General features: G+C 29.9%; 3 protein-coding genes and 1 long non-coding RNA gene across 9 annotated transcripts; 2 read left to right on the forward strand and 2 right to left on the reverse strand.

Annotated features, from left to right (window-relative positions):
• The first annotated feature begins 791 nt into the window (after positions 1–791).
• LOC105422481 (oligosaccharide transferase gamma subunit) lies at positions 792–4755 on the forward strand. Of its 2 annotated transcripts, none has more exons than XM_089077963.1 (8): positions 792–1269; positions 1352–1530; positions 2767–2884; positions 2948–3088; positions 3204–3344; positions 3404–3554; positions 3657–3822; positions 4588–4755. In XM_089077963.1, the coding sequence occupies exons 1-8, from the start codon at positions 1192–1194 to the stop codon at positions 4595–4597; spliced, it is 984 nt and encodes a 327-aa protein (XP_088934089.1). In that variant the 5' UTR covers positions 792–1191; the 3' UTR covers positions 4598–4755. The 2 variants fall into 2 exon arrangements, with proteins under 2 accessions (XP_088934089.1, XP_088934088.1); XM_089077962.1 differs by having other exon boundaries at positions 793–1269; positions 4612–4755.
• Positions 4756–4845: 90 nt separating this feature from the next.
• On the reverse strand, positions 4846–11469 carry LOC105424474 (polyprenal reductase-like). 3 transcript variants are annotated; one of them, XM_089077967.1, is made up of 6 exons: positions 10860–11469; positions 7186–7585; positions 6797–6945; positions 5611–5799; positions 5147–5442; positions 4846–5070 (listed from the first exon to the last, which is right to left on the reverse strand). In XM_089077967.1, the coding sequence occupies exons 2-6, from the start codon at positions 7365–7367 to the stop codon at positions 4978–4980; spliced, it is 909 nt and encodes a 302-aa protein (XP_088934093.1). In that variant the 5' UTR covers positions 7368–7585; positions 10860–11469; the 3' UTR covers positions 4846–4977. The 3 variants fall into 3 exon arrangements, with proteins under 3 accessions (XP_088934093.1, XP_088934092.1, XP_088934091.1); XM_089077966.1 differs by adding an exon at positions 9564–9675 and having other exon boundaries at positions 5003–5442; XM_089077965.1 differs by having other exon boundaries at positions 5003–5442.
• Positions 11470–11685: 216 nt separating this feature from the next.
• LOC105422476 (uncharacterized) lies at positions 11686–12280 on the forward strand. The gene is made up of 2 exons (XR_967258.2): positions 11686–11928; positions 11999–12280. It is a non-coding gene; the product is annotated as an uncharacterized LOC105422476 (long non-coding RNA).
• Positions 12281–13006: 726 nt separating this feature from the next.
• LOC105422477 (TNF receptor-associated factor 6) lies at positions 13007–16335 on the reverse strand. 3 transcript variants are annotated; one of them, XM_089077961.1, is made up of 6 exons: positions 16112–16335; positions 15792–15851; positions 15443–15573; positions 15175–15371; positions 14981–15098; positions 13007–14901 (listed from the first exon to the last, which is right to left on the reverse strand). In XM_089077961.1, the coding sequence occupies exons 2-6, from the start codon at positions 15846–15848 to the stop codon at positions 14334–14336; spliced, it is 1071 nt and encodes a 356-aa protein (XP_088934087.1). In that variant the 5' UTR covers positions 15849–15851; positions 16112–16335; the 3' UTR covers positions 13007–14333. The 3 variants fall into 3 exon arrangements, with proteins under 3 accessions (XP_088934087.1, XP_011630157.2, XP_011630156.2); XM_011631855.3 differs by having other exon boundaries at positions 16149–16334; XM_011631854.3 differs by having other exon boundaries at positions 16010–16331.
• Between the last annotated feature and the right edge of the window lie 5915 nt (positions 16336–22250).

A 22250-nucleotide genomic window follows, 5' to 3' on the forward strand; every position in this document is an offset into this window, starting at 1 on the left:
GTGATTTAGCGACCGTTTTTATATAGTATTCTAGTAGTGTCGCGTTTCGTCGCGTTATAATTCTAAATCGGATCATATATGATCAAAACGGCACGCTCTCGCAAATTCCTCGTTCGCGCTCTGCTTTGGAATTTGCAGACTTGCTTTTGCATGTTTGTATTTCCGGCCGGCGTTTCCATAGCATCGGCTATTCCGAAATTCGAAAATGATCGTGAGGATAAAAAATAATGAAGATATAATGTGATAAGTAATAGCATAAATAATATGTAAGAAGTAATTCATTACAACATATTAATTTTCTTATTATTATTAATTATTTTACATATATATATATATATATATATATATATATATATATATATATATTATATTTAATATATATAATAAAATTATATTTTTTTTAATATTAGATATGTCAGCCGTTATTTCAGTTGGAGCTTCAGAAAACATACTGCAACTTTCGCTTTATAATCTTAAAATACTGAAAGAAAGTCTATTAGATTCGGAAAAAATTAACGGAGACCGACTGGATTTGAAACTCGGGACCCCTCATCTACCAATCCGACACTTAGTCTGCACGACCACGACGGCTCCTCTCTGTTAGCAGTTTATATTCCGAATCTCTTTCATGACCGCTTACTCGTCTAATTCGTCTAATTCTTACAATACTTAGAAAGCGCACGAAACTAAAATGGAACGATAGCCGCAGTACACTTCCATTACGTCATAACATGAGCATTCGGAGTGGATAAAAGAACGCACCCTGGAATAAATTTCGGAACGGCATTACAGTACTAGCGGTGAGTTACGGAACACAGCCTGAGTTTGTATCACTAGTTTCCAGGGATTTCGATTAGTTTCGATGATTCCATGAAAAAAGCCGGAATAATTATTCTCAGGTTTTTTCTTTGATAATATTGATACTTTTCAATTATCTTCGGGTCCCTCAAGTCCCTTTGAGAGTCTCGAAAATTTACCCAGGCTTGATAACTTTAGCAGAATCTTGTTGGTGATCCAATATATCGGAACGTAGCCTATCGTCGATGGTTAATGCCACGTATATCCGGTGGACCAACACGTTTCGCGCGATATAGTAATTCGAGCGTTAATTTACAGTGGTCGCTGATGTATTAATCGAGTGTTTTTGATTATGTTGAACTTTTGCACAGCATATTGAAGCTCCAGTCCACAATGAAGTACAAGCTTTACGTCGCGTTACTAGTTTTTTCTTTTCTAAGCTATGTCGCCTGTCAATACAGAACGAAAAATGTAAGAACTTCTTTGAGATCTCTTTTATTCATCAGTTTCATTATTTATATTAGTATGCTATTATTCGTTTTTTTCTTTGTAGAATCAAGGTACTTCGTTGGCGGAACGTGTACAACAATTAACAGAAATGGCCATGAAAAAATCGGTATTGAAATTCAACGGATCAAAATTTAAACAATACATTAAAGCTCCTCCGAGAAATTATTCTGTTATAGTTATGTTTACTGCTATGGCACCTCAGAGACAATGCCAAATTTGCCGGTGAGTTGACATGTATATATAAATGACTTTAGTACATAAAATGTCAGCTACCTGCCAACAAACCATCAGCAAATTCGAGCAATATACATATATGCATATATAGTAAATTTTAAGAATATTCTTAAAGTATTGTATATCAAATAAAAGTATATTGTGATTCTTATATTCTTAATATTAACTCTAATGATCATTTTTTTATGTATTACAAAGACATTTATGTTTTATATCCAGTACAAAATAATGCAAACAATCTGTGATTATACAATAGATTATATTGAAATCTTGATAAATTTTACAAGCAAGAAATGGATACTACTAAGTAACAAGCTTGTAATTATATTCGGAGATAGTATAGACTCTGTTGGATTTTTGCTAACAAATCTGCTTTCAGATTATATCAAAGATCAGATTCTGTTTCGATTTTTGCCAATGATTTAATGTCAAATTATGTCAAATTTTATCTAATTTCTGTCCACATCTATTGTCAGATCATGTCATAATAAGCTATACTTTGTTTTTACTCATAATTTTATATAGATTATGTTAGTAGGTTCAGTATAGTTCTGTCAACAATCAAATATCAAAATGTACTATATCTTTGTTGTTGTTTTTTTAATGTTAGTTTATTATTGCAATCTGTTAGTAGATTTTTTTCATATTTCTTTCAATATTCTGCATATTATAACAACGTTATAATATGTGTTTAATCTTATTAATGCTGATATTCTGATGATATATAATGTTTTGCAAAATCTGTTTTTGACAAACTTGATTATCTAAAGCTATGTTTAGAAAACATGACAATTGTACATTTGTTATTTGAACATTTACTATTACTGATATTTCTCTATATAGATCTAAACAGCATAAGTAATGATACTGAGTCATTCAACCATTGTATTTTTAGCCAATCTATTTTGTAACTCTTAATTCCTATTATTATTTTTAAGTCGTCTTTGTGTAAATATATGATCGAAAAGCTGTGCATAATGACATTATAATGATTATAATATTGTCATTAAGAATTATATGTGCAAGAAAGGGTTGCTACTAAGTAGCAATCTTGTAATTATATTCAGTGACAATGTAAACTCTACTGAGTTTTTGTTGACAAATTGTTTTTAGATTGTATCAAAGATCATAAAAGAAACTCTCATAAAAGAGAACGCCATATAATAAGTCACGTATAAAAAGAATCTGTAAACATGTTTAATAATTTTATTAATGTAATTTTAGACATGCCAATGATGAATTTACAATAGTGGCGAACTCCTTCCGATATTCTCCATTATATTCCAACAAGTTATTCTTTGTCTCTATTGACTTTGACGAAGGATCAGATGTTTTTCGATTGGTAAGTAGAACATAAAAGAATACAAGAGAATATGATTAATACAAAAGTTTTTGTTTATCCCAGATGAAGTTAAATACTGCACCAGTATATATGCATTTTCCACCCAAAGGAAAGCCAAAAGCTGCTGATACTATGGATATCCAGCGAGTAGGATTTGGTGCTGAGGCAATAGCAAAATGGATTGGCGAACGCGCAGATATTCAGGTAATGCTGAAAATATACTATTGTATTCATTCTATTAAAGCTATGCTGATATTCATATAATGCATATTTTTATTTATTTGATTACATTTTTTAAGATATACTTTTGTTGTTATAGATTAGAGTATTTAGACCACCAAATTATTCTGGTACAGTGGGATTAGGAATGCTTGTGGTAATTATAGGAGGTGGCCTGTATCTCAGGCGTAATAATTTAGACTTTATTTATAACAAAAAGCTGTGGGGATTTTGTGCTTTGGTAAGTATATTTTAATATTTTATTGTGACAAAAATATTCTTAATATTGCTTAATTTCAGTTTTTCACCATAAATATGACCTCTGGACAAATGTGGAACCATATCAGAGGACCACCTTTTGTGCATAAATCACCAAATGGCAATACAGCTTTCATTCATGGATCTTCTCAAGGACAATTTATAATGGAAACCTATATTGTTATGGTTATTAGTATCCTTTTAGAAATATTTCATATAAAAAATAATCTATATAAAACATAGAAAAATCAGGTTTATACATTTAATATTGATAACCTTAATTACATATAAAAAGATGGAGCAGTGGTATTAGGAATGATATTAATGACTGAAGCTGCAGCTCGTAAAGGAGATGTTAAGAAACGCAGAATATTAGCTGTGATAGGTTTGGGATTAATCGCAATTTTTTTTAGTTTTCTTTTATCAATATTTAGAAACAAAGCTCAAGGCTATCCATATAGGTATGTATCATAAATATCTTATTTTTTTAAAGGAATCTTATAGCTACGACAAAATTCGAGCAGGAATGCATGTATATATATATATATATGTATATATATATATATATATATATACATACACACACACACACACACACACCCCATATACATACGCACATACATATCCATACACACCACACACACACACACACACATATATATATATATATATATATATATGTCTACATACACTTTTACATATGTATGTGTGTATTTATATGTATTAACATGTGATTATGGCATGAACTTGATGTCAAGAACAAAAAAAATTAAAAAATATTTTTTTACCATTTGTTATTTTAACATGGCATTCAGAACCATTAATTCTACTAATACTAATATAGTCTACTTCATTATATAAAAATTCTGCAGAATATACAGCTCATATTATTGAAAAAACATTATTAAATTCTTAGAATGAGATTTAGACACCTTTCTCTAATATAGTACAAAAGTGTGTGTGTGTGACAGGAGGTGCGCATATATATGTATAAAAAAAATTTTATAATATATATATATATATATATATATATTTGTGGACGTTTTCCATAGATTCAGAATTTGTTCGTCGCTTTAACATTTCCTTAATATAGTATAGTATTATAAGCAAATCTAATATTTTGGAGCATGATGATATTATTTGATGTACAATATGAAATTTTCAATAATATCATCATGCTTCATATTAATATTTTTATAAGAATTGTCATTACGTTTTTATCCCAGGGAAGAATAATTTATCTGTTTCAGCTTACTATTTAGGTAATTAAGTAAATGTGGAAAAACTATTATCACATATTCTTCATTTGAATAAAATATCTGGCAATTTAATATAAAATATAATACTAGGAAGATTTTTTATAAATAAATGATAACAAGTTATATTATTATAAATGTTATATGATCATTATAATATAGAAGAATCCATATTTAATACTATTGTGCTACAATACAACAAAGGTAGTGTATGGAAATATATATATATATATTTAAAGATGAAAATTTACTAAATCTTATTCAAGTACATATTATTTTAAATAATAAATAGATAAATAAATATATAGATTATTAAATATTGTTATTAATGAATAATATATAAATATTTCAAAATAAATCCTACCAAATATAAGGAATTAAAATCTTTCTTTCTTTTGGATAATTTTTGAAAGTTTTACAATACCATCGATGAGATAAAAATGCACATTCCACCTGAAAAGAATTTATTTTTAAATCTCTTTCTTTCTTCTTTATTAAAAAAAAGAAAATATATAAAATTATTTCTTACCTGATTCAGTATGACCCAAATAGTAACATAATGATATGTAGAAGCTTGCCAAAGAATTATAGACAACATTAGATATATTAGTATCTCAAATAATTGCAATGGACCTGCTATGTATTTAAATAAACCATCAGATGGTATTTTGTATTCATAAGATACAACATCACCATGCAAATTTTTCCGTATTCTTGCAAGAATAAAGTTTATTTTCAATTGCATATATGATAGCCATAAACATATAAGTACGCAAATTAATTTTACAGTTGTCATTTTGTGCAAAGACATATTGATGTGGAAATCTATATAAAAAATTATATATAATACATCAATTTTATGCGCGCGTGCGCGCGCATACACAGAGATTTATATATATATATATATATATATATATATATATATATATATATATATCCATATAAATTATACAAGAAAATATGTTCAACATTTGCAAATTTTTAAAGATATACCTCTAACAAATTCTTCGGATTCGCCTATTATACATAGCGCTAGTCCAAAATAGTGTAAATGTCCGACCAAGTAAATGGATATATGTATTTTTTGATCACTAAATACATTGACATAACATGTTTCATATACTCTTTTCCAACAATGTATATTACATATAATAATTGCCAGAATTGCATCTTCTGTTGGTACTGAAAAATTATATAAAAATAAATTTTATATATATATATATATATAATTATATACTTTAATTTATTAAATATTATATATCTATATACAGAATGTTTCAAAAAATGGTCAAGCGGCTATACACAGATAGAACAGATTAAACTGAGTCGAAAAATCTTGTATTTTGTGATTTTCGCAACACTTAACGAGTTATTAATTTATGAAAATAGTCAGATTGCAAGCGCGCGGTGAGATAGGACCGCCCAGTGAGATACGCGTTCACCGTCGCTAGGCACGCATGGAGTTGACTACAAGCGGCATTGGCTATGCTTTCATCTACGTACGTTACGTGCCTAGCGTGCTCCATCTGTGTATAAATACTTTATGTATAAATACAGATTAATTAAGATGAATCAATTAGTATAAAAAAAAATACACAAATAATATAATTGTTTTTCAAAAAAGATACAGCGTTGCATATTGAAAATTCCATTTTTTTTTTAAACAGTAAATATTTTTTTTACATCAATAATTCATTTCATTATTCTGTGCATAAAAGTATTAAGATATAGTTGCCAAAAAATAAATAGTTCACAAGATATTTTATACTTTATGTTAAATTGCATGTCAAATTCAACCCTCATAATTCAGAAAGTACTTATTAAAAAAATACTTTATAGTATTTTGCAGAACTCTTGAGATAAATTATAAGAATATGTAATAAAAAAATGGATGTTTTCGATTAAAAAACAAATGTTGGCCTTTAAATGACCTTGAAAAAGAATATGTGACAAAGGTCACCATTTGAGATCCCCTCTGAACCATACAACTTTTATTTAAAATATTCTTTTCTAAAACAGTTTTCTAAAAAAATATTTTAATGGGCCTTTTAAAATGAGACACCCTGTATATGTACATATGTAGTTTTATATATATATATATATATATATATAAATTTTTGTATAATTAATAACGATATATTTTGAAAATATATTAAGAAAAGTTTCAAAAAAAACATACTCAGTGGTTTTCTTGATGTCCCTAAAAATATGTCTAAGAATATAAGTATAATTTCAGGAACATTTCCATTATATAAATACTTATAAAGTAATAAGCAAAGTGTACATGTCATTACTGGCGCAGCAAAAATATAAAAATGTTTATACCATCTGAAAAGTTTTTTAAATAATTAAAATTCGATTATGAAACAAAAATATATAGAATATATCTATAAAATGGAATATACATATGTGTACAATATACGTAGGTATATGTATATGTATAATATAGTTGGATAGAACGTTATTCTTTTTTCAACAATATGATATCAACATATATTTATTATAATATTAAATTATAATAAATTTTCTTATATGTCATTCTGATAAAATTGTAGTCTTTTAATTTACCTTTTGGGTACTTCAAACTTTTTTGCTATTGGATGAGGCATTTTTGTAACAAATTTGCCATAAAGATAAGTGCACGATATCGATGCAGGCAAAAAAGATTCCATGAAATTGATCAGTAATCCTAATATTATGGTATATGCAGAAAAAAAAGCAAAAACATCGCGTATAATATTTCTATCCATTTCTCAATACGTTCTTATTAACTGTTATCACCCACAGTGAACTGTTATCACGAACTGTTATCACAACAGTTATCACACTGAAGCATACTAAACGACTGTATGCTTCTATGCGAATTCTGCTTAGAATAATCTGTGTATTGCCGTTTCTCTTTAGAAAGGCTTTCATGTACGTGATAGTTAGATTCACCGTTCCACTTTTCAGGACACAATTCAGGTCGCTGTAACAATGAAATGCAATTTTTTAAATTTATAAAAAAATACTGATAACACACTTGTATAGACTTTATGATTAGTAAGATTAATCAATAATATTGTATTAGTAATACTGATGATATGCATCAATATTTTCACAAATCTTGCATGATCAATATTATTAAGAATATTAACTCATTTAATTAGCTTATTTAGCTAATCTAGAAAAATTATGCAAAATTGAAGCTCTCAAAACCACAGTATATAAACACAATACATATTATAATATTATACTGCGACATATTTATTATATATAATATTATATTGCGCTCTTAGCACATCAGTATTATTATCAATATCTTTATTATACAGCAATACCGTTGTTCGACAGTTAAAAAAATCTAGATAATTTAATAATTATTTATTTATTACGTACATTATTACATTAATATAATAATAAATAATTGTCTAAATTAATTTAATTATTATATTATTTATATTAATTATTCATTTATTTAATTATTTATTAATTCATTAATATCCAGTAAAGCCTGTTTAACTAAATTTTGCCACATATCTCCTATAAATTTTTATCAACAGAAAAACTACAGATTATATAAAATCTGTTGGATATCAAGTGATAATAATAGCAGAATGTCAGTAGAAATATAACAAAATCTATAACATTTGAGAATTTGCGACAATTACTATAGATAAATAAAGTAGAAAATGAGCAGGATCTAGGCAATAGTTTGATGTTAGATTAGCGACAGAAATCGAATAGAATCTATGTAACATAGTTTGACAAGATTGATAGCAGAAATGGAGCAAACTTTATTTAGCAATTTAGCAATATGATTATATATTAAACATGATATATAATCATGAGACTGCTGCTAGGATGCATTCGTTCCTCACATCAAATTTCAAGCTATTTATCGAAATCGCGCTATAAAAATCAAATTTCAGATAAGTCATTATTATTTACGTATTTTTTATGTACGCATTTGATTCAACATATTATGGAGCTTTCCAAGTAGAAACACAATTAAATACAGTGTCAAACACTGAAGCATTGTGTAAAACTGCGATTTCATGTAGTATACATTTATAGTATATATTTATAAAAAAGTAAAAAAGTCGCCAAGTGTACACAATGTGTATGTAAAAACTCAAGTACATATCTTTGCATCAAAGATTCAAATATTATATTACAAAATTACATCATCTTATTGATGTTCAAATAATATATAATACTCACCTGTAATAATATGTATTATTTGTATAAAAGATTTGATATCAAAAAGTGGCGCCAAGTTATAATTATAGTTACGTTATCTCGAAAGTTCAATATACAACTGCTTTTAAAAAATAAAATCCATGTGATATGTATCTCTATATGTATCTCTCCCATTAAAGCGTTCTTATTCTAACTCAAATAACAGTAATTCTAATTCTTTTTAAAAAATAATGATATCATGAGATTGCCTAACTTAATTCAAATAATATGTATCCAATCTAAGTGATATATTTCTTAAATAATACCATGTATACCATTTATATAAAAGATTTGATGTCAATAATTGGCGCCAGTTATATAAATTATTATATTTCAAAGTTTCAAAAAATAAGACCTAATAATTATATCTGTAAAGGATTTGATGCTTCATATAACAATAATATTTCATTAAACATATTAAACACTGAACATATGTTTTCTAATTAATAATTATCAGAATTCCAAAACAGTTTCAATATTACACGATATATATAATTATACTATTCTGCCACGCATTCTATATATTTTAAATAAATATATTTAGATATAATAATACATATTATTAGAAATATAGAGCGACCTTAAAATCAAACAGACATACAAAAACTTGGCGCGCCCAGGTCGCATTAAAACTACTTTTAATAATTATCGTGTCAGGTGAATAGACAGTTTTCTAAATTTAAATAACAGATTTTATTATTTTTTATTTATATCTTTATACTTACTTTTTTTATCAATACTGATTAAATTAAATTGGCTCTATACAATTAATTAGTAACATTCATTTATTTATTATTAATTAATTTTTTATTACGTATATTTGTTTCCAAACTTGACCTGAAAAGCATTTACAAAATTAATAGTAAAAATAAGCAGCGTATTTTATTAGAATAAAATACAATAAAAACGTGTGTGTGTGTGTGTGTGTGTGTGTGTGTGTACTATTAAGAAATACATAATGCAAGAAAATAAGTTAATGTTATATGGTAAGAGTATAAGTTAATTTAGTAAATGTGTATGTGCGTGTTTTAATGAGACCCGGACGCGCCAAGGACATATTTTTCTTGTCTGTTTGAAGTCGCTCTATATTTCTAATATGTATTATTATCTAAATATATCGCTCTATTTAAAATATAGCAGAATGTGTGGCAGAATAGTACAATTATATATATCGTGTAATATTGAAATTGTTTTGAAATTCTGATAGTTATTAGTTAGAAAACATATATTCAGTGTTTAATATGTTTAATGAAACGTTATTGTTATATGAAGCATCAAATAATATATATCCAATCTAAGTGATATATTTCTTAAATAATACTATGTATATCATTATACCAATATGTATACCAAAACATTATTGTTATATGAAGCATCAAATCCTTTATAGATATAATTATTAGGTCTTATTTTTCGAAACTTTTTCAAAAATATAATAATTTATATAATTTGGCGCCAATTATTGATATCAAATTTTTTATATAAATTTTTCACAATCATTTGAGTTGGTAATATCCACTATACTTGACACCCTTTTTTATCTTTTTTTTAAAAAAAGGTAATTTTATAGTGATATCAGACATTTTGAAGTATTCCACTATACTTGACACCCGTTTTTTACCTTTTTTTAAAAAAAGGTAATTTTATAGTGTATATATATATATATATACCTAATAAATAAACATGTAATCTTATTATTTCATATATTCTATATGTGTGTGTGTGTGTGTGTGTGTGTGTGTGTGTGTGTGTGTGTGTGTGTGTGTGTGTGTGTGTGTGTGTGTGTGTGTGTGTGTGTGTGTGTGTGTATGTAATTGTCTAATAATAAATAGTTGATTAGAAATATGATTCAAAATTATAATATATGTATAGTTTTCTAGATATGTTATTTTTTTAATTGACAAATTTTCATTTTTATTCGCTTTGGAACTGATTTTTCTAGACATAATAAGAGTATGTAGATAAGATTGAATAAAAGAATAATATCTTTGTTCTCTGATAAAATAAAAAATAGAACTTACCTGCAAAGTATAAACACAAACATGAGTTACACTCCGAAATTATTACAAATTGTCAAACTCGTCGCGAACGTCAACATCGTTGGCCATCACTCGGACGTGCAGAAAAAGAATAATAGTAGTATGCAATTTATTAATACTGCTAATATTTCCTTTTTAATTTTAATTTAATTTTAATTTACGCGTATTTATTATTATATTGATACCCGAGAGTTCTAACCAAAAACACTACCGTGTTTACATCAATCAATTTTATCGACCCAGCGGATAAATCAGGCCGATAAATCAAGGTCACTGCAGGCCCCAGCGAATATTGATTCGCTAGATTCTATAATAACCCTGACTTCAGTCTGATAATTCGCTGGGTCGATAAGATTAATAATGACATCTCGTGACGTTGCAGTCGTACAAAGGCGACGATAATGACGTTTCTTAAAGTAAAAATTTCCAAATCGAACTTTGTGTAGCAATATCTCTGCTTGTAGGGCACGTAGCAGAAAAATAAAAATACTTTTATTATGCAAGTCGGACTCAAGCTATCGATCAAGCCTACTTAGAACTTGATCAGTATAGTCGTTATTGAGATTCGATAATTTCAGATGCTCGAATCTCGACGACTAAAGTCACACGGCAGTGTTCTCGGTTGACTTGACACCCGAGACACTACCGTGTCTCCTGATCTTATTTAATCGTCGTCTATTAATATTTTTTATATTTTTATATACTAGCTTCGTTAAATTCTTCGTCAGTCTCCATTTCGAAATCTCGCGTTCACATATCCAATGGACATATATCCCATAGATGGAAAAATCAAACTATCGGCGATCATAGCCAGATAAGAAGAAATATTGGTGAAGGGGAAATATCTGGATTTCTCAAAGAAAAAAAAATCATATTGTTCATATTGTATTATTTATTTCCTCAGGATTGATCAAATTTTTATAGCACATTAATTTCAATCTTTTCCAAATAGTTGGTAGCCATGTACTTGATACACAACAGTGATGCCAGAATGCCCACGCTAGCAGCACGCAACCGTAGTGGAGAGGATGACGCACACAAATGCAAGCGCGTACGTGTGAGCTACGTACTACTCAATATCGTTTTTTTATTATACGCCCTTTTTTTTACAATTTTTTTAGAATCCCATATATTGCAGCACCACGTCGTCTAATTTGTTCTGTTATTATTTGCAAGGCCGCATTACCGTATATTTCCGCTAGATGCTCGTCACACAAATTTATATTGCTCTCCATTCCAAGTACCAAACTGAAAATTATATAAATCGGTTGTTGCTAGCGTTCTGGCATCACTGCACACAAGCCGCAACTCAGTTTTTAAGTTATGTATACTTGTGTAATGTTGTGTCGTTGTTATATAAATATGGAAATATAGATGGAAAAAAACCGTGCTAGGAGTTAAAACGTTTTATTAATCCTTAAAATATCAATTAAGTACTTTATCTGTACACTCCTAGATATCGGTACTCGTGTCCAACTATTCTTTTTATTTATTTAAAGTAATTTAAAAATCTCAAAAGATTCATGAAATATACTTTCCTAAAATAAATGTTTTCATTCTGAAAAAAATATAATATAAATTATCAAAGATTAATCAAGAATCGGATAAAAATATTTTATTATTAAAATTATAATTTTTTATAATAAATATTTATAAAAAGTGACGCTACTTTCGAGTTTAAGAATGAAAGTAAAAAAAAATATTACAAATTAAAAATCTTAAAAAAATATAATTATTCGAGCATATGGAAATTATTTTCAATAAGAGGAAAATAGAAAAAATCGAATATCGCAAAAATATATGTATTTTCTTTATTTTGATGCAAAAATAATCTAACAGGCTCAACATTGTCTTGGTTGCATAATGTGTTCAGATACTTTAATTCTACTATCCATTTCTACAAATCTATTTTTCCTAAAATAAATGATTTCACAAATTTGAAAATAAGATTTTGAAAATTAATTTTTAAACAAAAACAGCCATTGAAATATTCATTTAGAATGGAAAGAGAAAACTTATAAGGATCTTATAACAATTTTACTTGACACAAAAAATACATGTTTAATATTAATGAAGTGATTCTCTTCTATTAGATATGATGTATTAAATGGGCAAATGAAAATCAGCGCTTTACGATTGCGCAATTGACATTCTTTATTACAATTTGAAATTATAAAACATACGTTTCGATTCTAGTTCGAGTCATCTTCAATGTATACAAAAACAAAGACAAAATACTGCGTTCATCCGATGTGCTCACTGATATTAAGTTTACTATTAGAATTATTATGACCGCACAAACTTTGGTTGTGACTCAGCATACTTTTTAGTTTACTAGAAACTAAAGCAACGTAAACATGTTGAAACATTAAATGCGTTTAAGACCGTTCGGCAGATAATCATTAAACAGTTACAAAACTGTTGCGTTCTACTGAATGCAGTCATTTCATAGACTCGGCTTTATCACAAAACTCTACCTAAGTCTTTCCTCACCATCAACATCTTATTTCAAGTGAGAAAATGCATATGCATAATATACAAGCGAATTGGATCGCAAAATCGATAAAATTAATTACATTGGTAAAGTTTATGAGCATTTTATCAATAAAATATTTGCATATATATGTGCATACATATATGTCACATTGTATACAAAGTAAAAATTGATATGTATAACTGAGTTACGTAATATATATATTTTATAATTAGGTATATATTTATAAGTACATACACACACATACACACACACACACACACACACACACATATATATATATAATATATTATATATAATATATTGAGTACTCAGCTAAGAACTCCACGTTGACGATAGCGTACTGTCGCGATGAAAAATAAAAGCTCATTCATCCTTGTTCATCTTTATATAAGTGACGTGCGGATAACGAAATTTTACGCTACGCTTTATTACATTATTTTGTGCTTAATCATGAAAACGTGAATTGTTTCGTGTTTATCAAATTCGTAAAAACCGAATACAAGTTATCTTTCGATTTTATATGTGAAAGCATACTTTTTCACTTCTTTCAACAGCTGTCAAATCATGTGTTTTCTGCCAGAATAGGCTTCACTTCACGTACCTTTTACAACTATTTATTGACTGTCAGGAGGGAAAAAGGTTGTAGCATTCGGTTTTTACAAGTGTAAAGTGTAAGTCTTAAAGCCATCTGAAATGTTATTTCATTGCAACATCTCTTTATTTGCAGGAAAAGTGTAGCAATTTTTACGTGTCGTTTTTCGCTTATGACGTCACGATTCCAATATGGACGTGGCGAGTACTCAGGACTTTTACAATTGTTTATTAAGTTTATCCGTTATTATAAACTAGTATTTTAACAGAATTAAAATTTATTAGTTATTACTTGACATTATTTCAATGATTTTTATAAAAAATATTAAATATTTGAATATAAATAATATATAAATAGATGATTTACACTAGGATTTTATATATCTTAAACACATTGGATAAACTTCAATTCTAAAAATTAGAGTATCATGCTGTAGATATTCGGTTATATCACGTATAAGTATGAAATCTTGATAACCATAGCCACGTTTATTTAATTCACATGTAGGCTTTTGAAACGCCTCTTTCTTTGATTCTGATGATGTTATTTCGCAGATATTTTTCTCTGAATCTCGTGGATGTACTAACATAAAATACATTGTGCCATTAAATGGCCACTCTAAAGCATCATCATTTTCTGATTTCATAATATGTAAAACTAAAGCAAAATGATCAGGGTATTCATGTGAAATATTAAACCTCGCACAGATCTTGTATCCATTTGGACTTGTATAAAAACCTGGACTATAATAAAACGTTTTTCGAGGCTCATTGGTCATAACCTCGAGTTTTTCTCGAAAAGATTTTAATCTCCATATATAAACTCCATTACAATTTCGTAGACTCATAGCTGCAAGCTGATTTTTCTGATTTGACACTGTTATAGAGAGCTCGCGATTTTCTTGTTCCAAAATTACTATCCTTTCATATAGATTCCTAGAAATAAAATTTAAAATTTTACTCCAACTATATTTATTATGTAAATATAGTATTCGTAAAATCATATTTAAATTACTTGAGCAATTGTTGCCAATCAGAAGAAGGCTCTTCTTTATTTGTAACTTGTGTCTCATTCTTTAAAGGTGGATCCCATAATTTTGATTCCACAGATATTGCACTATTATTATTTTGTACTGTCAAACAATTATATCAATTATTACAGAAAAATTAGAGAAAATAATTTATATTCTTTGATTATATAGAATATACCTTGAAGGTCTCGTTTATTAGGGCATTGAGTGATATGCGTTTCCATATCCACAGGAGATAATTTTACTTGACAACCAAATTGCTGATAAATACAACTTGTACGTTTTTGAGATATTTCTCTAGTGGTATAAAGATCTGGAAAAAGATTCTCAGACTTCAAAGGTTGACTATCAACTGGACAGCAAGCACCTTCTTTCCTGATAATTTATAACGACCATAATTTAGTTCATGTAATGATAAAAACTTGATTAAATAAAGTATAACTTACTCAAGCCAAGAATAAATGCATTGTGAACAGAACTTATGACCACAGGATGTTAGTACTGGATCACGTAGCCATGTTAAACAAATGGGACACTCGAATCTAGGCTCTACATAACCTTTGATGCTATCATCACACTGTATGCAATAAATTGGAGATAAATTTATAAATAAAGACTTATATTAATTATATTAACTATCAAACTTAAAGTATAGATATAAAATTATAACAATTAGTGATTAATTCTGTTATATAACAGACAATAATTATTTTTTATCAAATGAGTATAAAATTATTAAACAAGTAAATAAAAGAAATTGCTCATTTTTAAAAATGTGAATTGCTGAATACATACATTTTCACTTTCCTTAGCAACCTTGGCGGGCATCTTTGTTTTATCCGAGGATGCCATAATCTACAACATTATATTCCTCATTAAACTAATTAATAAAGATTTTATTTAAAACAGTTAATATTAATACATTTTTGTTTAATAATATAATGTAACACGATAGATGTGTTCAATGAAACAAAGTGATCAGTGAGTAATCAGTTATTAGTATTAGCTTTTACCATTAGATCCTTAAATTTTAATCAATTACGTTGACGAATTACTCAACCATTGCAACTGTTGTGTTTCCTAAACGCGAATTTATACAATTTTGTTTACATGACCTGATCTCTTAACTCAAAGTAAGCCACTGATGACTACCGAATATGCGAATCTTCCTTTCTTTTCAATTGATCGTGACTGGTCCTTCAATAAAAGACGAATACAAGCACAGTATACAGTAGCACAACTCTTTGTCAACACCTTTGATCAGTGTGACCAAAATAAAGTGCGCATGCGTGAAATAAGTAAGTTAAGGGTTGGTTTATGGAAGCCGTAATCTGTTAACTTATGTCGTAATCGTAAAAAATTGACCAATCACAACCGAATTATAGAAAAATAATCGACTATAATTCGTCAATTTTTTACGATTACGGCATAACAGATTAGTCTGGCCGATTTACAATAGGTGATTTAAGCTTTAAGTCATAAGAAATGGACGAATCATAGTCGAGGACTAGAAGAATAATCAACTATAATTGGTCAATTCTCATGGTTTAAGGCTTAAATCACCTAGGGTACATTCGTTTACGCAGTGTTTTGTGCATCCACTGCTTTCTCATCTGCTTGTCGCGTGATCGAAATTTACCGAACAGATAACTGCGTAAATAACTGCACGGATCGTACCTTCCAATAGAAATTGAGCCGATTATTTGAATGATAAATAAAGAGACAATTTTATACATAAATTTATATTCGAATAATTAAAATGTAATAAAACTTTTTTATTGTATAAAAGATATTTTATTGATATTAAATTTAATTGATATAAATAATGGATATTATAAAAAATATTTAATCTATGAATTTTACTTAAAAGTTAGATATTAATTTTTTGTGAATTATATTTTATTATTCTTATTTTTTCTTATTTCTTCTTATTTTATTCTTATTTTTTTCTTATTTTTTTTTATTTTATCTTATTTTTACTTTAATTATATCTTATTATTCTTATTTGGATTAATTATTTGTTTCTGATCCTTTTCGCTTCTTATTCTAATAAAATTCATTTTGGTGTTCGTTTACACATTACTGTGTGACGTCGCATCGTTTTTCTATTATATTGCCAGACAAACATTTTTGACTATTAAAAGCACATCTTTTCCAATGAAATAATTGTCATAACAAATAAAATTACTCTTGTGCATCCTAACACAGCATCACAACACCTTTATTTTGTTTATATACGGCTTATTGAGGACCGCAATCAGTAATAATAACAATAAAAAGTAATATTATGGGAGCGTCCTAGATGCGCACATTTTCAATCAGATACACCACTCAGATACATCACATCAGCCGATGCCTAGGAAGCCTTTTCTAGTAAGCCACCTATCAAAAATTTTATTATTTAATTGAACAATCGGCAATGTGTCCGATTGGACCTCACCCAATATTATAAGAGTATAACTTAATTTTGGACAATACTAAAGCTCTTACTATTAAAAATTCAGAAGTAGTTTATTTCATTATCAATAGATGTCTTATGGAGCTAGTTTGTCATATAAATGTCGCACAAATAAAATTTTCTACCGATAGATAGTTTCTTGCGAAACCAAGACAGATGGTCTGAATCAAATTTGTTTTCGCTTTAAACTTAACTTTCATACATTAATAAGACAAGGAAAAAAAAGGATATTGTTAAGATTACTATGTTTCACACAGGGAATAAGGGATAATAATAAAATTTTCGAAAAGGCATAAATAAATAAGATCATGATGACGTCACTCAAAATTCTGCAAATAATGAGATAAACTTAAATTTGCAAAGTAATCAGTTTAGTAACGATTACGAGAGCATAAAAGAGATTTTTCGGAAAATTTAAAATTGTAAAATTTCACGATCTTCTGATAGCAAACCAAAATGATAACGCTATTCGATAGCCCTAAGTTAATTGTAAAATACCACGTTTAAATTTTCTTAATACGACCAATAATTTCCAAGATAATTAAATTTGTTTTGCAACTTTCTCTCAGTAATTCCTCTTACCCTCCTGAGTGTATTAGTAAACATCCAACATTGATCATACGTTCCGTTCTCGAGATATTCATAATTATTTATTTGTAGGTTACCGATCAACTAGGTATATTGTTATAAAATAAATTATAAACAATAAAATTTTATAAGATCAATTGTCATAAATATTTGATGAATTTCTATTAGCAAATATCCATAATAAATAATGTCAATTTACCTAATTCTTTCGACCTAATATAAAATCTTGTGAAAAACGAGAAATAAGGAAAGGAACAAAGAAAACCGCTCTTATGAAAGAATAACATTAAGCGATGACACCATCATCGACATACACGAATACACTTGTACCTTGCTCTATGTGTCTCTTAAAAAGGTATCACCTGTAAAATACATACGTACCATATAGTATATTTTACGAACACCTTATATTCATGTTCACCATAATAAACTATAAGATTTACGGAAACTTATAAAATTTTACGGATACAGTAAGCATATAAGCACTCAGAAAACTAAATCCAATATGTGAAATGTGAAATTAAAACGCAAGTATTTAATTTAAAGATTTTATTAGAATTCAATAGAAATATTTATTCCCAATTTTAGGAAATTAAAATGACAAAATCCGTAATTTCTGAAATAAGGAAAATGTAATATTAATGCTTATATTCACTGTGTTCACTAGACAATTTTAAATATAATAACTATACATTTCTTTGTGTACTACAGAAAATTGTAGAACGTTAAACATACAGATATATGTATATATATATATACTGTGACTGCCACCGTTGAGGACAGTTTCGTATTAAGAAACTCCCTTGCAACGCAATGTACGGAAGGTTGGGCGCCAGGCACGAGCAAGTGCCACTCAATTACACAAAGAAAATCTCAAAATTGTCCGCTTACAATAAAATTAGGATTCGCATATGTTACACGACAATCCGGCAGCCCGATTTGTTGGTAGAGGGAGGAGCTCGTGGGACGGGGCGTGAGAGAGAAGGGATTAAATAATGCGACACGAATTAATTAGAGCAACACCAAAAATATTTTTAATGTCGGCTTGAATCTCTATAGGCGTTTATCTCGATCGCCTTTTCGTGATAGAATACATCTCTCGAATCGCGCAACGATAAAGGGTACAGAAATCCTCACGTTAATTGAGTAAGGCAGCAATGTGATACTCGAGAGTACACACGGCAACGACGTGTCCGAACCACGCTTTTGCCAGGTGGTTCGAGCTCACCAGACGCCGATTTAATTCGCAACAAGTGATCCGATATACCCCGCGAACGACACAGCCATCTCACTCTACAACAATACATTCCATGCGCGGCAACCATATAAACGAGAGTCGTATAAAAAAAAAACTACAATTATCTCGACTTTTCGTGTGTAGCGAGGGCGAGAGAAAATTACCGCAACGACTTGACAAGGATCACGAGGGGGGCACGTGGCCAGCTCACCGGATAGACAATGGCGATAACGCAATATTTTCGCGGGGAATGCGAAAGTTTCTTCGAGCCAGCCCCGCGCGATCCTTCGAGTCCGCAGGCGAAATCGACGACTTTACAACGGAACGTTCGCCTCATCAGACGGCAACTCTTTTCCCTCGATCTTCTGTTTCTTCTTGTGGCTTATGATAGCTGGCTCCTGCGTTCATGTATAAAAGCTTCGCACGGAAAAGTGATTCGCTCTTGCGAACTCTCGCGGCACCGTGGTGGTCGTCATCCCCTCTCTGCGTATCGATTAGCGCCGCAATCAGCCGCTAGATCCTTTATTTTTCGGCGCGGATCCTAGATGGCTCGCGTTCCGCTGATCCCGCGGGAGATTCGAAGGCGATCCTTTTCGGCCGAGCCGGCGACTTCCGAGGATCCTTCATCGATCCTTTCGGTGAGAGATGGCTGTCTCTCTTAGCTCAAGTACTCGTCCTTGTGCTCTTCGGCTCGCCTTCGTTTGTGTGGGGTCTCCTCGCTATTTCGCGAGGAGTGGCGCCTCCCCTTTTGCTCGCTCTTCAATCCCGCGTTGTATGAATCAGTCCTCTCGACTTCTGAAAATATTGCTCTACAACGAGAACCAGTATGCAGAGAGGGAGTAATTCGGCTACTTAGGGCGATAATTCCTTGGTGGCGACATCCTCCATGTATCCAGTCGTCATTGGTCATCATGACGGATGGTGATATACAAATCTAGTGGCAGCCGTCAATTTCGCCGCTTTAATCTAGTATTGCGGAAGCTAAACTCGAAACAACAGTAAAGAAGAAAAAGAAAATTCGTGCAATTGCGCACGCAGTTGTCCATAGCTCGCCTGCGCTCTCATCCTTCCAATAGGTGAATGCAGGAATCAGAAATGCTCTGAATTAACCCAGTTAAATCTTATCACCTCAGGGCGTACGTCACAATACATACATACATACATATACACACACATACATATATATATATATATATATATATATATATATATAGAGTTTGTAATTTGATATCATGGATGCCATCTTTAAGAGAGAAATTATTTTAAATTCTTTTAAAGCAATTCGTGTGTATATATATTCTCTATTTTCTTTTGATATGCCGAATGAGCATATTCGTTTACATTTGGTTCCTGGAAAAATAATTCGGAGTCATGTTAATTTATATAAACACTTCGCTGGAATGTCGGGGCCTAATGCAATCCGAAAATATGTAAGGGCTATCTAAGAAGCGCTCGCGAAGCAGTCAAAACATTAATTAAAGCATTTCCGCAACATCTCTGTATTGATAAATTTTTAAGAAACTTATACTCTGTGCGAATATTAGAGCAGCCAAATTTATTAATTAAAGAGTGCGCGCTTCCGTAAAGTCTCCACAATATTTTTTGTGAGTACCGACTGGTTCCCGCTGAGTGCACCCGTAACAGGCCTCCTTCAAATAGTCTTGCCACGACAATTCTGTAATTTTTATTAATAATGTCTGTTTCATTCTGTATCATTTACAAGTTAGTACGCATCTAATTACTCGAAAAATAGAATATACACTCAATACGATTGCATGTTTCAAATATTATGCCCAGAATCGAAACTGTACTTTGCATGTATAATAAAGGATTTTAGAACGATTTATCGAGTAGTGAATCTTGATCGACCATACGACGGAGGATCTTAAGTCGCGAAACTAACACAACTTGTAACTGTTATTATCGCACCGCGAGATCAATTAAAGAAGAGGAAAATATTACGTTAATATTGAACAGTGAGCGCACGTTCTCAATACTCTTCTTTAATCCTTTATTACATAAGCTTCTCTCTCTTTCTCTATCTTTTCTTTCTTCTACTAGTGCTCTGCGTCAGAGAAGGGAACGTTTCTCTGATAGTGACCTCCGTGCGTGAAGGAGGTTCACCCTATCCGCCTTAAGCATAGACGGGATCGCAAGTCGCTTCTTTTCACAAAAGAAATAAATTTCCGTACGATATAAGGGAGCGATGCACCTCAACGCGATAAACTATCGTATTCTGCTTAACTATCCTTAAAAATCCTACATCTGGCATGCTCTGTTCAATTACAAAATTTGTTAACAAATCATGTGTTAAGCAAATAAAAGGCGATGACAATAGAAAACGATTAAAGTAAGATATTAACCGCATGTCAATTTCTTGTTCAATTGGGAATGTTGTGAACAACTTGTCAGCTTCTTATAGATTTGTCAATTGCCATTTATCAATTGCTTCATGATATATGTTCAAGTGAGTGTCGACCCACTATTATTAGAATTTAGAAGACAATTCTTTCGGGTGACTAACGCCAGATGCCATTGAAATTGTAGATAACCTCCTCAAGTCGGATATTTGGAAGAAGTTTCTTTCGATTATAACGATTCTTCAATTTCTTGAAGATAATTTGATATTAAGGAAAAGTGAAAAATGAAAAGTGAAAAATTTCACGTAAAATTACATGATTGACCTCCTGGTGAATTCAGTCGATATAGGAATTGTAAGAGCTAGAATAAATTTGATAATTCGGTAAATTCGATAATTCGATAATTCGGTAAATTCGATGAAACAAATCGCTATTTTCAACTCAAAGTTCCTAGAAACCGGAAACGCGCCGCGTGACAACTGCAAGCAGAACATCCAAAACAGGAGACTTCCGAGATAGCTGCACAGGGGGTCAATCATGTAACTTTACATGAAATTTTTCACTTTTCATTTTTCACTTTTTACTTTTCATTTTTCACACCTTGACATTTC

This window comes from Pogonomyrmex barbatus, unplaced genomic scaffold (assembly GCF_055798465.1).
Source record: "Pogonomyrmex barbatus isolate J1 unplaced genomic scaffold, ASM5579846v1 scaffold21, whole genome shotgun sequence".
Classification (NCBI taxonomy): Eukaryota; Metazoa; Arthropoda; class Insecta; order Hymenoptera; family Formicidae; genus Pogonomyrmex; species Pogonomyrmex barbatus.